Genomic DNA, 18,761 nt, shown 5'->3' on the forward strand with positions numbered 1-18,761 from the left:
CAGAGTTCTCAGTAGTACATGCAGAGGAGAGATGCAAAGTTGAAGTGCCAGTGAACTAGAACTGATGGGATGACATAATTATGATGTGACAAATGTGCATAGACAGTTTCCATTATAAATATGGAAATATGATGGAAAAGGTTGACGTCAAATATGATATCAGGATTTATTTTTAGATTGGAATTGTAAATCTTCCAAAATGTTGTGGTTGTATAACAAGTTTTGAATTCCTTTTGATAATGCTCGTGCAAAACTCTTGGATATTTACCTTTTTGAAGTTGCAACAGAAATACAAGTTGTTGCTGTTACTGTCTTACTGGCACGTACAGTTTGTCAATTCAGACTAATACAAATTGCTTTAGAAAATGATTCAGAACTGCCGAAGTAATGCCCCTTCAGTGCACAAATCGGAATTATAGACTCTTTTTTTTTGGATAATGTTCTGCAGAGAAAAGCTGCATCATAGCTAAGAAACAATCAGACCTTTTGGGAGTTATAATCAAACAACATGAAAGGTGAAGTTTTCTCTGTGCCGCCATAGACCTAATTTTGTTCTCAACGTATTTTTCTCACAACAGAATCCGACCAGGAGGCGAAGACAATCCATCAACTTCAATCACTATGCCAACAAGAAGAGTGCAGCAGAAAGCATGCTGGATATTGCCTTGCTGATGGCCAATGCATCCCAGCTCAAAGCAGTGGTCGATCAAGGGCCTCACTTCAACTACTATATACCACTCATCATTCTCATTAGCCTCTCACTTCTATTTCAGTTAATAGTGGGTATCTTATTGATATTCATTGGTAAGTTAAATATTGAATTATGGTAAGATTATTACATTTTTACATTGTCAATGTGAATGAACAGATCAGTTGTCTGTTATTAGTAATCCATGCATATTTTTAGCATATTGATTTGCAGTATAGAATAATGGTACAAGAGAAATTACAGAAATGTGTGAAATATACTTTTAACATATTTGTAAAATAAAACAAACAGCATATTTACCAAGAACTTCCAATCAAATGTTTATTTGGTTACAATTTAGTATAAATTAGCTTCTTTTGAATCTATGCTGTGAAATTCTAAAGCATTCAAACTTTCAACCCTTCTCAAATTTTCTTCTCTCAAGTCACTTAACTCAATGATAGCGATCCTGCCTCAGACTCAGAAGGTACAGGATTGAAATCCTATTTCCAACAGTTCTTCTGACTGAAACCTACAGCTCAGGCTCTAAATTCCACATGAACAATAAGAGAAAAGTTCATGCTTGCTTTCCCCCACCACCTCTGTCCATTCCCAATGCATGGCTTAGGCAAGTTAATGAAATCTTTGGTCATACAGGACTAACCATTCCAAAAGCTGATTTAAAAGATTTTCATGACCGTAGAAGAGCCAAGTCACATTCACGCTACAGCCTGTCAGTTTTTGGATCCTTCCATTGCCATTATACATTCCTCAGGGAAGAGCACAAAGATACAAAAAGTGCAAAGATACAAGTACCTGTTCATCTCGTGTGAGTTGTTGTCCTGCACTTTGACTAGTTTCTATGTAAACTTGTTTTACTCTGGTACTGTATTTGTGAAACAAACAAATAGGTCAGAGTCAGCTTACAAATATATGAAAGCCACAAAGGGACTAGATGGCCAAATATTATGTAAAACCCTGATCTTTCACAATAAAATTCTCAATTCTTACTTAATTACTCTACCAAATCCTGTCAGTTTTGGCTGCTCAAAGGATGCCCAATCTGGTTTTAGGCCTAGCTGTTCAGGCCCTAGGCTAACTGGGCACAGTCCTGGTATGATGTTTGACCACTGAGCCATGCCTGATCATTCAATAGCGCTCCCAATACCAACAGGGAGATAGCAGTGTGGAGGTAATGTCACTGGACTGGTAATCCAGAGGCCCAGGCAAATGCCTGGAGTGGAGAGAAGGAGGTCGTGGATTCAAATCTCTCCATAGCAACTGTTGTTGATTGTTGTAAAAAAATCTATCTAGTTTACAAATTCTAGGAAGGGAATCTGCTGTCATATGTGACTCCCGACCCACAGCAATGTCGTTGACATTTCACAGTTATCTGAAATGATGTCACTTAATTCAAGGGCAATTAGAGAGGGGCAACAAATGTCCACATCCCATGATAGAAAACTAAATAGGAATTGGAAACAGAATCCTGTCTGAGTTATTTTCCTTTTGAATCCCTGAGTGCTGAATCCAGTAACTGTATCGTGGTGGAGATCAGCTCAGAATTGGTCTTCCGGTCTGCAGAGCTTACGGCCATTACTTACTCAGCCACCCAGAGAAACCTCAATTCACTTGAATGGGAACTAAATAATTTTATTGATGATGGTTGCATGATAAAGTTAAGGAAAATAATAAGAATAAATTGGTGGCTGCTTGGAAATGCCAGAACCTGTATTGTGAATTCAGTCAATATGAAAGACTGGGTTACTCTATTCTGAATAATCTGAAAGCAAAGTCCAGTCATTATAAATACAGTTGCAAATGCATGAACTCCACCACCAGTACAATCACAGCTTGCACTTTATCCAAGTACTTGATGTGTTAAAAGCAAAACATGAGAAAATATGTTTCCATGCACCCATTTACCATAATGTCAGCATTATTTCCATCTGTTTAGGGGAACTGGTTGCTGATGCTATGTCCACAAGGCTGTGGTGTTGTGCTCAGTCTGCTTTGATGCCGCAGTAATTTTTTATTAATGAAGTAAATAAAATACCACAGTTTCAGAGATTAGGATCAGGAACCAACACAAGGCATTGCTTTATTCCTGATCTCTGCTGTGGTTTTGGGAGCCACTGAGTGGGTATAATTTTATGGGGTAAGGGCAATGCAATGTAAGTTGCAATCCTGCACAAACCTGGGAGTGGGGGAAGGTTACTCAATTTAGCTCAAACTTTAACAGTGACCAGAAATTGAAAGCAACTTGAATGATTGAATTGAAATATAAAACCCACTTTACGTTGTGAAAGTAGCCTAAAAACACGATACAACTGCAGAGAGGACAAAATATATTCCAGGGAGCTGTGGCCTCAAAATGAAAAATATCATGCTATTAAAACTATTTGGGAGCTATATTTTAATTAATACACATTCATTACCATCAGTTAATTCCTTACCAAAAATAGGGCAGTCTTTGAGTAAAACTCAGTTTACTGCTTGGCATTCATACTCTTGAATGGTGTTTAGTTGATCCAGTGTTGAGTGTTTCCAATAATAATTTGATCTTTATTATTATTGGCTTCTTTATGGTGATTTTATTGGTTGAGATGGGACATTAGGCATAGGATAAAATAATGTGAAGTGTATAAACATGACTGCTGTGAAATCTGATCATAATACCTTCATTTGACAATTTGTGAGATGTGATAATTTAGGAAAACAAAGCAATGTGGCAGACTTTCATTTCATTGAGCTTTCATCCTGAAAGGTATTAATGTGACCCAGAACAGGATGGTTTGATGAGAAGCTCTCTCTGGATTGGTGATAAGTCAGATGAATATTTGAAGGATTGTATTTATTATCACACCATATTCATTATTGCTTATATGACAAAATTATCTCAAAATAATTGTGCTGTGGGAAACACCCAATAGCTTTATATCAGTGAGCAGCCTTTGTAAACACTGTAATCCAGTCAGCATGATAGAGTCATACAGCACGAAAACAGATCCTTCAGTCCAACTTGTCCATGCGAACCAGATATCCCAACCTAATCTAGTCCCATTTGCCAGCATTTGGCTCATATCCCTCTAAACCCTTCCTATTCATATACCCATCCAGATACCTTTTAAATGTTGCAGTTGTACCTACATTCACCATTTCCTCTGGCAGCACATTTCATACAAGCACTATCCGAATGAAAAAATTACTCCTTAGGTCCTTTTTAAATTTTCCCCTCTCGCCTTAAACCTATGTTCTCTAGTTTTGTACTCCCCTATGTTGTGGAAAAAGACCTTGACTATTCACCCTATTCAGACCCCACATGATTTTATAAATAACCACAAGGTCACTCCTCGGCCTCAGACATTCCAAGGAAAAAAGCCCCAGCCTATTCAGCCTCTCCCTCTTATTCAAATCCTCCAGTCCCAGCAAGATCATTTGTAAATTTTTTCTGCACCCCCTCAACTTTAACAATGTACTTCCTATACAACATCAACTAGAATTGAATGCAGTATTCTGAAAGTGGCCTCACCAATGTCCTGTGCAAGATGACTTCCTAACCCTGTACTCAATGCACTGACCAGTGAAGGCAAGTATGCCAAATGCCTTCTTCACCACCCTATTTAGCTGTGACTCTACTTTCAAGGAATTATGCACCTACACCCCTAAATCTCTTTGTTCAACATCACTCTCCAGCATCCTAGCAATTACTATATATGTCCTGCCTTCGTTTGGCTTACCAACATGCAACACCTGGCATTTACCTAAGTTAAACTCCATCTGCCATTCCTCTGTAGTGTGATAAAACATTTCAGGGAGACTAAAAACGCTCAGATTTGAATGCAAAAAATGGAAACATAAATTGAAAATTAGATGCCTGATTCATGATATCCATAATGAATGTCAATGATAATTGGTGGCTTGGCGTTTTTGCCTTGACATTATGATTGTAGAACTTTCAATTGCAATTGCCCAACACAATTCTTGTTCTTCTTTTCAGTCAAGTATGATCTGAATGACCGTAACAAACAAGCCAAGCTGGACGTTCTCAACAATATCACCACAGGCCTCGTCTTCATAATTGTCATTGTGAATATTTTCATCACAGCTTTTGGAGTACAACGGCCTCCTTCTTACGAGACAGCTCCACAACATCTTTAGCAACCCACAAAACAAGGTAATTCCATATCATTGTGCACCTTTCCCTTCTGTGTCTCATGCAAAGCCATTGAAGAACTTGGTGTCTGATTGTATTGAGTTAGATCTATTACTGGATTATCTCTGGATTGTCAGGTAAATCGGATGCAACCTGGCATAGGAATAAAAAAATTGAGGATTGAGCATGTAGCTCAAGGAGTCATGTGGGAAGGAGGGGTTCCATTTCATAGGCCACTGGCTGCAGTCTAGTCGGGAAGGAACTGGTATTTGCAGCTCAAACTGAACAGGACTGGGATAAGGATCCAAGCTAAAGGGATGCTCACAAGGAATTTAACGTCATAAATGGGGATAAAGCTCAAGGGTAAAATTATGGATAACAATTTGAAAGCAAATAAAGAGAAATGAGTAGAATAACAGAAATTGTAATTTAAAGCAGAAAATGAAGGGGAGACTGAAATATATAAACTAATTAAACCGAGAGAGAGAAAGAAGCAAATTAGAACAGGAGTACAGGTTTGAATGTATGTGCCAAACAAACACTTTCTGGAACAAACAAATTGAAAGGAGGGTATGACAGGTTACCAATTACTGAGGTATGGTTACAAGCTGGCCAGGACTAGGACTTACATTTGGTAGATTTTAAGGGTTACAGGGAAGATCAGAGAAATAGTTGGATTTGTGAAGTAACCATAATGATTAAGAATAAAATCACTTCCTCAGGAAGAGAGGGTGTAAACAATACATAAGCGTGCAGTGTGGTCTTTTCGGTAGAACAATAAAATCGGAAAAAATGTAATATGCGTAGGCCACCTGATGTATTTGTGAAGTGGTAGCTTGTACAAATGCAAAGATTAGATAAACATAGCAAAAGAATGGTAGTTTTAATAGGAGACTATTTTCCTTTCATATGGATTGGGATAGGCATCGAGCATGTCATAAAGTTAGTGAATGTTTTGTGTGTTTTGGATATTTTTCTGACACATTAAGTCCTAGAGTCATCTAGAGGGCAGGCCATATTCAATTTGATAATGAACTTAGATAATACCTGATGTATATTTCTGAAATTGGAATTATGATTTGTTCAAGGTTAACACCATGTTTAGAAGGGAAAGCAAAACAGACTTTAGAGTTAGGTAAGGTTAACTTTAGTGACATTAATGAGAGCTGAAAATGTGTTGCTGGAAAAGCGCAGCAGGTCAGGCAGCATCCAAGGAACAGGAGATTCGACGTTTCGGGCATAAGCCCTTCTTCAGCTCTGATCTCCAGCATCTGCAGACCTCACTTTCTCCTCTGACATTAATGAGAGGTTGTTCATATTAACCTGGGCAAATCTGTTGGTGGGTAAAGTTACAGATGATCAGGGGGAGGTACTTAAAAGTATTTAGCATAATCTAATACTAAGTTATACCTCTAAAGGATAGGAATTCTATTTGGTATCATAGAAGGGACAAAACAAAAAAAAAGTGTAGATGGGAGCTCAAATCCTTCAAATGGAAAAGAAACAAAGAGCTGTAAAGGTAAGAGTTCAAGAGAGAAATATGAAATGCTGCTGCTGAGATTCAATCTTCAGGAGTGGGGCTGTCAACACATAGTCAACATTAAAAGAAAAGTGGTTAATTTTTAACTGCCCTTTGAAATGCCCTGCATTCCACTTAGTTATTTAAAATTGCTACAGAGTCTGATTTAAAGGAATGAAACTAGGCTAACCACCCACTTTCAAGTAGTCACCATGACCAAGTGGACATGACAATAGCATATAGCCCTATCAACTCTGCAAGTCCTCCTGATTAATGCCCTGGGCCTGTGCCAAAATTGAGACAGCTGTTCTCCAATCTAATTAAGGAATAAGCAGACAGTTGTTGTAAGATATGATTCCACCCTTCCGTAGCAACATAAACTACATCAATATTTCATCCAGGGAGAACAGTTAATTACCTATTTTTGATCCCACCTCCCTTTCACCTCACAAGCAAATGAACATTTTACAGAACAATTGCTTACACCATCTCCAGCTCAGTGGCTAGATGGCTGTATGCAATGCAGAGTGACGGCAACAACATGGGCTTAATTCCTGCACCGATTGAGGCTATCATAAAGGGCTTTCTTTCTCAACCTCTCCTCTTGCCTGGGTGTAGTGACCTCATGTTAAACCACCACCAATCATCTCTAATGAGGAACCAGCCCTATGGGTCTACAGTGACTTTACCAACCACACTTTGTGGGAGACTCAGGGTCTCCCACAATAACCTCAATTGTAACAACAGTTATATCTGAAGATAATCATCTGACCAAATGAAAGGGAGAGAAAAAAAACTGAAAGAAAACCAGCAAGCAACATAAATATGGGCAGTAAGAGCCTCTTTAAATGTATGAAATGGGAGAGGGAGAGAGAGAGAGAGAGAGAGTCGTGACTGTAAGCCCTTTAAAGACTGAGGCTGGGAAGTAAAACTGGGGGGCCAGGAAAAGGCAGAAAAGATGAACAAATACTTTGCATCAATCTTCAAACTACAAAAGGCTAAAGTGGGAGGAAACAAACACATTAGCTATCACTGCTGTAGTACTGAAGAAACTAATGGGATTAAAGCCTTAAAAGTCTCCTGGACCTGATGAGCCACACCCTATGATTTTAAAGGAAGTAGCTACAGAGAAAGTGAATGTTGTGGTGGTAATCTTCCAAGAATCTTTACATTCTGAAAAAGTCCAATGCAATTGGAAATCTCCTAAAGCAACTCCATTATTTAAAAAAGAGAGGAAGACAAAAATAAGTAAATATAAGCCCGTTAGTTTATCATCTGTCATATGGAAAATGTTAGAGCCAATTTTAAAGGATGTAATAGCAGAACATTTCGAAAAATATGCTGCAGGCAGACAGAGTCAGTATGGCTTCACAAAGGGGGCATCATGTCTTACAAAACTTATTAGAATTCTTTGAGAGGATAACAGGGTATATCAAGAGGAAGCAGTGGATGTAATATGTTTGGATTTTCAAAAGACATTTAATAAGGTACCCCTCATAAGGTTCATCAATATGATAACACCCTGTGGTGGGTTGAGATGGTTTATTAGCATGGTTAGAAGATTGGGTAGAGAAGACAGAATTGGAAAAAAGAGGACATTTTCAGAGAGTGATCACTAGTACTTTAAACTAGTGAGTTGGGGCAGATGGGAAAGGTAAAACAGCAGGAAATATGATGGTAAATAAAATGGGAAGCAGCAGGTTAGCATGTGTGCAGGATGGTTTAAGTTCAAGGCAGATTACGAAAGAAGTAAGGATAACTCAGGAGATATTATTAGAGATGTTGGAAATCATGAGGGTAAGAAAGCTAGCATAAGAGCACTCTACCTGAATGCTTGTAGCATTTGTAACAAGGTTGATGAGTTAACAACACAAATGAACCTGATTTAGTAGCCATTATGGAGATATGATTACAGGATGGTCACAACTGGGAATTAAATATCCAATGGTATCAGACTGTTAAGAAGGACAGACAGGAAGGTAATGGTGTAGCTCTGATTTTCAAGGAAGACATCAGGGCGGTGCTGAGAGATGATATAGCAATTATGGAGAATAAGGTTGAATCCATTTGGGTGGAAATCAGAAATTCTAAGAAGAAAACATCACTGATAGGTGTAGATTAGATTAAATTCCCTACAGTGTGGAAGCAGGCCCCTCAAGTCCACACCGACACTCTGAAGAATAACCCACCCAGACCTATTTCCCTCTGACTAATGCACCTATCGCTATATCTGAGTATATAGTGATAGGCAATTTAGCATGGCCAATTCACCGAACCTGCAGATCTTTGGATTGTGGGAGGAAACCGGAGCACCCAGAGGAAACCCACGCAGACACTGGGAGAACTTGCAAACTCCACAAGTTGCATGAGGCTGGAATCGAATCTGGGTCCCTAGTACTGTGAGGCAGCACTGCTAACCACTGTGTCACCTTGCCACCCCTGTAGTTTATAGGCCGCCAAATAATAACATCACATTGGGGTGGGCAATAACCAAAGAAATAATTAATGTGTGTCAAAATAGTACAGCAGTTATCATGCAGGATTTTAACTTACATGTCAATTGGTCGAACCAGCTCAGTTAGGGTAATCTTGAGGAGAGTTTGTTGAGTATATCTGTGAAAGCTTTCTTGAACAGTATGTAATGGAACAGATGAGAGAGGAGGCTATCCTAGATCTGGTCCTGTGTAATGAGACAGGAATAATTAACAACCTCATCATTAAGGATCGTCTTGGAAGGAGCGATCACAGAACAGTTGAATTTAGAATACAGATGGAGAGGTGTGAAGATAAAATCCAAATCCAGGGTCCTGTGCTTAAACAAGGGAGATTACAAATGAATGAGGACTTGGCTAAAGTAGACCTGAAACAAAGATGTTATGATGGGACAGTTGATGAGCAGTGGAGGACTTGCAAAACAATTTTTCAAAGTGCTCAGCAAAAGTATATTCCAATGAAAAGCAAGGACTGTAAGAAAAAGTGGAATCTGCCATGGGTGTCTAAGGAAATAAGGGAGGCTATCAAATTGAAAGGGAAGGCATACAAAGTGGCCAAAAACAGCATGAAACTAGAAGATTGAAAATTTTAAAGGTCAACAAAAAGCCACAAAAAGAGCTATAAAGAAAAGTAAGATAGAAAATGAGAAAAAAAACTAGCACAGAATATAAAGACAGATAGAAAAAGTTTCTATAAATATATAAAACGATGAAGAGTGACTAAAGTAAATGTTGGTTCTTTAGAGGATGAGAAGGGACATTTAGTTATAGGATATAATGAAATGGCCAAGGCATTGAACAGGTATTTTATATTGGTCTTCACAGTGAAGGATACTAATAACATGCCAGTAATTGACAAAGAAATGAAGGTAAGTGAGGACCTGGAAACAATCATTGTTACGGAAGAGGTAGTGTTGGGCAAGCTAATCAAACTCAGGATAGACAGGTCTCCTGGCCCTGAAGGAATGCATCCCAGGATACTAAAAGAGATGGTGGGAGAAATAACAATTGCACTGGTAGTTTTCCTAAATTTGCTAAACTCTGGGGCAATCCCAGCAGATTGGAAAACAGCAAATGTGATGACACTGTTTAAAAAGGGAGATAGACAAAAGATGAGGAATTGTAGACCAGTGAGCTTAATCTCTGTAGTGGGGAAGATACTTGTGTCTATTATCAAGGAAGAAATAGCAAGGCATCTAGATACAAATTGTCCCATGGTACAGACGCAGCATGGGTTCATGAAGGGCAGGTCATGCTTAACTAATCTTTTGGAATTCTACGAAGACATTAGGAGCAAGGTGGACAACAGGGACCCAGTGGATGTGGTGTATCTAGATTTCCAAGCAGCCTTTGACAAATTGCCACACAAGAGGTTGCTGCATAAGATAAAGCTGCATGGCATTACGAGTAAAGTATTAGCGTGGATAGAGGATTAGTTGACTAACAGGAAACAAAGAGTGGGAATAAATGAGTGCTTTTCTGGCTGGCGATCGTTGACTAGTGTTGTGCCTCAGGGATCAGTGTTGGGACTGCAATTATTCACAATTTACAGAGATAATTTGGAGTTGGGGATCACGTGTAATGTGTCAAAGTTTGCAAGTGACACTAAGATGAGTGGCAAAGCAAAGTGGGAAACTTTGCAGAGGAATACAGATACTTTAAGTGAGTGGGAAAAGGTCTGGCAGATGGATTACAATGTAAGTAAATGTGAAATCATCCATTTTGATATAAATATCAGTAAAAAGGATTATTACTTGAATGCCAAAAGGTTGCAGCATGCTGCTATGCAGAGCGATCTGGGTGTCCTTGTGCATGGATCACAGAAGGTTGGTCTGCAGGTTACAACATGTAATTAGGAAGGCAAATGGAATGTTGTCCTTCATTGCTAAAAGGGGTGAGTGCAGAAGCAAAGAGGTAATGTTACAGCTGTACGGGGTGCTGGTGAGGCCACATTTGGAGTACTGTGTGCAATTTTGGTCTCCCTATTTGAGAAAGGATTTATTGGAGGGGATGCAGAGGAGGTTCACTAGGTTGATTCCAGAGTTGAGGGGTTTGGCTTATGAGGAGAGACTGAGTAGATTGGGATTATATTCACTAGAACACAGAAGAATGAGGGGGTATCTTACAGGAACACATACAATTATGAAGGGAATAGATAATATAGAAGCAGAGAGGATGTTTCCACTGGCAGGTGAAACTAAGAGAAGAGGACATAATCTCAAGATTAGAGAGAGCAGATTTCGGACTGAATTGAGAAGGAACTTCTTCACCCAGAGGGTCGTAAATCTATGGAATTCCTTACCCAGTGAAGTAGTTGATGCTATTTCAGTAAATGTTTTTAAAGTTAAGATAATTTTTTCTTAACAATAAGTGGATTAAGGGATACAGTAAGAGCACACGTAAGTGGAGCTGAGTCCACAAAAAGATCAGCCATGATCTTAAATGGCAGAGCAGGCTCGAAGGGCCAGACAGCCTACTCCTGCTCCTAATTCTTATGTTCTTTTGTGTTCATAACCTATGACTAGTGGAGTGCCACAGGGATCAGTGTTGGGGCAATAATTATTTATAATAACTTGGATGAAGGGAGTGAATGTATTATGTGTCTGTAGGTGACATAAAAGCACTTTGGAGGGTTAGTGAGGATGATAAATGCAGTCTGCAGAGGGATATAGACAGGTTAACTGAATGGGAAAAAAACTTGGCAGATAGAGTACAAATGTGGGAAAACGTGAGGTTAATACACTTTGGGTAGGAATAATAGAAGAACTAAATATTTGTTAAATTGGAAAAAAAACTGCAGAGAAGTGCAGCACAGAGATTCGGGAGTTCAAGTGCATCACAAAAAATTAGCATCCAAGTTCAATGTGTAACAAGGAAGACAATTGGAAAGTTAGCTTTTATTTTAAGGGGAATAGAATATAAAAATAAATCATTTTAAAACTACACAGGGCACTAGTCATACAACACCCAGACTACTGTAAGCAGTTTGGATCCCTTTTCTGAGGAAAGATATTCTGTCACTGGATGCAGTCAAATCACTCGGCCGATCCTGGGTACAGAGGGATTTTCTTAAGAGGATCAGTTCAATCAATTGGTCTTAAGACACGGGTGAGGAGAAATATTTTCTCTCAGAAAGTGGTGAATTTGTGGAATTCTTTATCCTGAGGGCTGTTGAGGCTGGGTTGCTAAGTATATTATGCACGAGATAGGCAGACTTTGAATCATTAAGGAAAGCTTATGGGGTAAAGGAGGAAAATGGAGTTGCGGATTATCAGATCATTAATTGAATGTGAGATGAATTCAATGGGCCAAGTGGCCTACTTCTGCTCCTCTGCCTTATGGTCTTATGTAAGTTAGGGAATGCTGTGACTCAGCTCTTTTTTTTAGAAGACAAGTATCTTGTGAATTTAGGAGGATGGATATGTATTGGAATATTATTTAATTGGACCAAGCTGTTATTACTGTAGTCAACATTAATAAAATAGTCAGTTGCTTTACTGCATTGTTCCAAGTAGCTAAAATATGTCAAATAGTTAAATCACAGTAGGGGTTTCCAGACATTTTGAAATTAAAGAAGCAGAAGTTGCAAATATGTCACATGTCAAAAGCTGTGTCAGGGTTTCCCAAAATATTTTTATGTTAAGAAACATTTAGATCAAAAGTTTTCCAGTAAACCTCATGTTCCCCTCTTTTTTTCATGGCATAAGTTCACATTCTGTAAAATGCCTGTCCTTTTGACTGTCAGCTTGAAGGAGGCATTCTAATACCGAGTCATGCTAAAAAAAATTGGGATAATTATACAACCTCCTATATTTGGCGTGGATAAAAGATATTGATTTCCAACCATATACAAGTAAACATTTCCCATAACTGTTTTGCGTTTAAAGAATAGTTTCCTAAAAGTAGTCCACAGGACCAAAACACATTCACAAGAATAAAATACTTGACATGAAAATTATCCATGTCCCTCTGACAGCTTGAAAAGGCAGAGGGTTCTTTAGTTATATGTGTTTGGTTATATTGTGCAAATTCAGCTTTGCTATTGGTAAAAATATCCAGTATAACAACAACCAAATTAGCTTCAGTGTCCATCTTGACATTACTAGTAATTCAAATTTGATCCTTCAGAACGATTAAGTCTAAAAGATACGTGAGCATTCCAAATGGAACTCTCATCATTTAAGGTTTAAAAGTTTATTGTAAATATACATTCATTTCATTCAGAGGTTTAATCTTATAATGTTCCATTTTAGGCATAATATGAATTATCAGCACTTTCTTTGAGCTTCAGTTTCTAAATGAAATGCTTCAATGATTTCACTTCATCCAAGATGTAACGACCAAACAGGAAGCAGAAGAATTAGCTACAGGAAGGAAAGGAAGAGAGTGAAAGGCTCAATAGGTTAAAGTTAAATTTAAAAAGAATTTGAAAACTCGGAGAGAAAGATTGCACAGAAATTGCAGTATTCTGTCCGTATCAGAGTAGATCACTTTCTGGAGAACTTATTTTAATTCAGTATCAGGTTGAATTCTCATTGTCAGGCCCAGTATTTATTATCCATACTGTTTCCTGTGAGATAGAGGTAGGGGTGTGGACAGTGGTGGTCTGCTTCTTGAATTATATGTGGAGCAGCTGTTTCCACAATGGTGCCATGTCGAAATTTACAGTAGCTTGAGAGCATCACCACATCATTTCTGGTGTTGGACTGGCGTGGACAAGGTCAGATGGTACCAGGTTATAGTCCAACTATAGTTATAGTTAATCTAACAAAGGGGCAACACTTTGAAAGCTTGTGGTTTCAAATAACCTGTGGGACTGTAACTGGTGTTGTCTGAGTTCTGATCATTTCTGGAATTAGCCTTGTGTTATTGCAAAATTCCTATTGAAAAGTCACTAAAAGAAATGACCCTCCAACTGTCTGCCTTAATACTGAGTCAGTCTCCAGTGGGATTGATTGTGAATAGAATTATTTCTTTTGCCTTCTTGTTTTCTGAAGATTAAATTCTGCTAATATAAGATGTTATTCTTGCTAGAACAGGCTTGGCCAAACCACAATTGCTAAAACACATCTTGTCACGGAGCAGTCTTAGACGGAATCCAGAAACAGCATCTCAGGAATTCTTAATCTGTTATTTCTGAATGTGAAAATAATTTTATAAGATTAACACTACCAGGCTACTTTTCATATAAAGAAGAATAAATCTGTAATACAATGTCCCATTTTAAATGCTGTTGTGTTGGAATTAGCCATTCTAAATGGTAATTTCCTTTTTTTAAAATCTTTTCCAGCTTGTAATGGAACTTTCTGAGCTACAAAGGATTCTCAAGATCTCATGCATCACTGGCACAGTTGCAAAATTAACAAGAGAGCTTTTAAAAGGCAGGCCTTTTAAAATATCTCTCTTAACATGTGGCTGTCTGCATAAGGAAATACAACTTACATGTTTCCACTGAATAAAGAATCATGCATCAGTATTTGAAGTGTACCGAGGGCATTACAGTTTTGTAAAATACAGCCTTTCTTTCTGCCAATACAATTGATGAACAATATTGTGCATATCTGAAATAAGTGACACTTCGAAATTCAGCAAAATATGTTTTGTTGCAAATAGTAAATGTAAATAAGCACATCTTTAAAAGTAGATATATTATTTTGAAAATTAGAGCTTATAGAAATAAAGGCAGTTATGAAATAGACCAGGAATGCTTAAACATGTTATAACAACCAACCAGTTTATGGAACATTTCAGTAATAACAACAGTAAACTTAGCATCAGATTGTAGGTGCAAGATTGAGACAGTAATAATGGAATGCTTGTAAATTTACCAATAGGAGCATGACCTTTGAAAAGGCCAGTTGGACAGCCTGTATACTTTTTGAACTTTTCTGCACAATGTGAAACATTTGAAATGTTGTATTTTAGAATTGTAAGTCTTTATTGAGAATGGAAAATATTTTACTTTTTTTAGAGGAATGTTGCTACAATTGTACACTCTATTTTTGATTCCAAAGTGCTAAAATGATTTGTTAATGTAGCTGTGCGTTCTGATCATGCTCACTTGTGTACCTTTACATATCTTTAAAATGCAATTGTAAATCTTGGGATTCTTCTATCTATTTTTCCATTCCTCTCATGATGTTTTCCTTACATTTAGTTCTCCGTTTGTTTCTTCCTCTGCACCACACCTTTAATATTTTATTTCATTCTCTTCCCCTCATTTTGAATTCTTCCCTCTGTATTTTTGCCTGTGTTTTGTCCAGGTTACACTTCCCTCCAACTGTGCTTTATGATCCTTCACCATGATGGACACGTTTGCATCGCTTACTTTCGTATCTGCTTCTCATCATAATCAGTGACCTCTGGTGAAAATGCATGGTGTGGATGTTGGATGGGCATAGCATCAGGCTTGACTATGTTCCACTGTTTCATGATAAATTGACGGCCAAAATGTGGATGGACTAAACTGCTAAGATGGAAATGAACACTCTGGTGAATTCACATTAACTGATTTGTAAGCCAAAGATATAAAAGTTCGTGAGAAGAGCAAAATGTAAAATTGACCAAGAATATTTAGTGAGAGGAAGAAATGAGTTAGCTTTTCTAGTGTATCATTCCATTCATCAGCTTGCTGGTTGACAATTTCCCAGAGTACAGCTGGTTCAAAATGGGCATGACTTTTTCTCTATCACTTCTTACCCTTAGGCAACATCAGAGGATTATCATTACATGACATAAGCAAACAAAATAATGGATTCTTAGATGAAAGATCTTGGATTTGGAATGTTAAATTTACTTCTGACTCCACAGGTGCAGCAGGTTATGCTCGATATTTTTAGCATTTTCTGTTTTGACTGACAATGAACTCATTCTTCCAGTTGAGATACATTAATACATAAAATATTTATTTTAAATCACATTTTAAAAATATGTACAAACTGCAGTGTACTTGCTTTTCTAGATTAATGCACGAACATTCTTAAACATAGAAAGTATTTGAGAAGCAAAATACCAGAGATATTGGAAATCTGCAATAAAAACTAAATATGCTGGAAATACAGAAGCAGCTGACCAAATCAATGGAGACTGAAGCAGGATTAAGTATTTAAGGTCAAATATAGTCCATTAGAGCAAAATGTGTCCTATTTATATGAGGACATTTATTCTCTCTTTGTCATTTGCCTGTTTTTGTATTACTCTCCCTCTGTTGTGGTGACCTCTCATTGCCACAGTCTTGTTGACCATATAATGAGTATGTGAAGGCCTCCAGCCTCAAAGACACTCACCTATAGGAGACACAGGACTCAACAAGGGGCTAACTATTATGAGAAGCTGCATTTGTGGTCAGCCTCTGCCAATGAAGATTCATCTGCTCCTCTCTGAACCGTTTGCTAGACATGTACTGACTGATGTAGAGGCCAGCTGGGCTTGCTCCATTTTGAGGCACCCTCCCTGTCCCTGCTGTTCATTAGCAGCACACACCTCCCTCAGTGGAGCTGCTAAAACCCAGGAGCTGCCTGCCCTTTATGGGCCCTGCACCAAAGGGCACCTATCCACATTTGGTGAGCTAGGAGGCTGCTCCTAGAAAATTGCAACACAACCTTGTTACCAATTTTGGTCTTAACACCAAGTTCACAAATCCTGGAGGAAATTTGTTCCCAAAATACTTTCCTACCAAGATTAAAATGAAATCTCTTGGGTTCTAAATAACAAGCTACATTATCTCTTCCACTATAAGTAAATGACCAGCAATTACTTCCAGCATGTGCAAATAGTAAGTTCCACCTGATCTCACCCAAAAAGGTGTCAAAAAAATCTCTTCTCATTTACAATCTTCTATAGAAAGGATATTGTTAAATTTGAGAAGGTCCAGAAAAGATTTACAAACATGTTACTGATGATGGATGGTTTGAGGGAAAAGGAGAGGCTGAATAGGCGAGGGCATTTTTCTCTGGAGTGGAGACTGAGGGGTGACCTTGTTGAGGTTTATAGAATCATGAGGGGCATAGATAGGGTGAATAGCCAAAGTCTTTTTCCTACGGCGAAAGAGTCCAAAACTAGAGGACATAGATTTAAAGTGAGAGGGGAAAGATTTAAAAAGGACCTGAAGTGTAACTTTTTCACACAGAGGGTGGTGCGTGTACGGAACAAGCTTCCAGAGGAAGTGGTGGAGGCAGATACAACATTTAAGAGGCATCTAGATTGTGACATAAATAGGAAGGTTTTGGAGGGGTATGGGCCAAATGCTGGCAAATGAGACGAGGTCAGAATGGAATGTCCGGTCCGCACGGATGGTTTGGACTGACAGCTCCGTTCCTATGCTGTATGACTGTATAACTAAAATCATTAAATTAATAATATAGTCACAAGTGATAGGATGTTCTCTGTCTCAGAGTCTGGCTACTGAGATCAGAACAACTAAAATAATGTGGGTCAAACCAGTTGTCAGCTACAAATTGAATGTCGAACAATGGCCATGGCACTGTGAATCATGAGTGCAATATTAAGCTACTCTTACTTCCTTTGTTTTCATGTTAGTTTTGTTTTAAATGAACAAAGGATTATAAATTACATCCTTGTATTTTAATATATAGTGTTTACCAATATTAGAAAGGAAAACAAATATTAAAGCATTTTGACTATTTTCTACCATTATATATCCATTTATATTGAGCAGGAGCACAGTGCATTATTAGCTAGAGAGACCTTAATATTCAGAGTCTTTTCTTTATAAATTTGAACATCTAGATTTTTTGAACAACTATTGAGTTTCATGTAGGTCGGTTCTAAATATGTATCAACTTTTGCATTAGAATTTCTCATTGAGCAGATTTTTATATAGTGAAGCAATAATGGGATTTGCAGAACAAGACATCAAAAATAGTGCATGGTGTAAACTAAGAAATTCATGAAAGAAATGGTGTGTTGATGTTGACATGTTGGCTGGATGATCTTTCTGGGATTTTCTTCCTTCTTTTGCATGGCTTTAGGAGCAGAAGCTGTCATCAGTTTCAATGTTAAGTTATTTAACCAGTCCGAAGACTTGTTGGAGAGCAAGTGTAACTCTCAAATGTCACCTTTAAACTTGAGTCAGGGAAAAGACATTATTAGTTGCTTCATTAGGGATTCAGTTATTATTGTCCAGTGCTACTTGTAACCCAGTGGCCACATCAGCCATGTTTAATTTGTCTTCTGTTGAAGGTTGTCCACATTCTCCAGAAGGAGACTGAGCCTGATTGTTGAGATGTTGGTATTGAGGCAATATGTTTGTGTCAACAAGGTAAAAACAATGACTGCAGATATTGGAAACCAGATTCTGGATTAGAGTGGTGCTGGAAAAGCACAGCTGTTCAGGCAGCATCTGAGGAGCAGGAAAATCAACATTTCGGGCAAAAGCCCTTCATCAGGAGGGCTTTTGCCCAAAATGTCGATTTTCCTGCTCCTCAGATGCTGCCTGAACTGCTGTGCTTTATCAGCACCACTCTAATCCCGAATGTGTTTGTGTCAGGTGGTGTTCACTGCCAAAACTTCCCTCCAAGTTTCATCAGTGTTGCAGAGTTCAAAAAGTTCAGTTCATATCCAAATGGAATTTTATAGAGGCATGTGGCAAGTTGGGAGGTTTTGATGGACTCTATAGATGGGAATGCCCAAGTTGCTGCTGATAACTAGTTATTTGGCAGAATCCCATTGAATGGCGGGAGGGAAGATAAAGCTTACCCAATATCCTTAGACTTTGCTGGTTCTGGATTTCCCTGATCATCAGGAATGAGCTTCCTGCATCAACACAGTCTATACCTCTATTGCTCAAAGTTTGGGAGAAGATTTGTAGCTCGGGTGCTCGTTGTTGTGGTTATGTTCGCCGAGCTGGGAATTTGTGTTGCAGATGTTTCGTCCCCTATCTAGGTG

General features: G+C 38.3%; 1 protein-coding gene across 1 annotated transcript in view; it reads left to right on the forward strand.

Annotated features, from left to right (window-relative positions):
* The window catches only part of ninj1 (ninjurin 1), a 48,882-nt gene extending 30,659 nt beyond the window's left edge, over positions 1–18,223 (forward strand). Inside the window, exons 2-4 of the mRNA XM_060835565.1 lie at positions 579–804; positions 4,689–4,865; positions 14,146–18,223. Of these exons, the coding sequence (XP_060691548.1) occupies positions 579–804; positions 4,689–4,849 (387 nt within the window). The 3' untranslated portion in view covers positions 4,850–4,865; positions 14,146–18,223. The remainder of the gene's footprint in view (positions 1–578; positions 805–4,688; positions 4,866–14,145) is intronic.
* The last annotated feature ends 538 nt before the right edge of the window (positions 18,224–18,761 follow it).

Source organism: Hemiscyllium ocellatum, chromosome 14 (genome assembly GCF_020745735.1).
Source record: "Hemiscyllium ocellatum isolate sHemOce1 chromosome 14, sHemOce1.pat.X.cur, whole genome shotgun sequence".
In the NCBI taxonomy this organism is placed as follows: Eukaryota; Metazoa; Chordata; class Chondrichthyes; order Orectolobiformes; family Hemiscylliidae; genus Hemiscyllium; species Hemiscyllium ocellatum.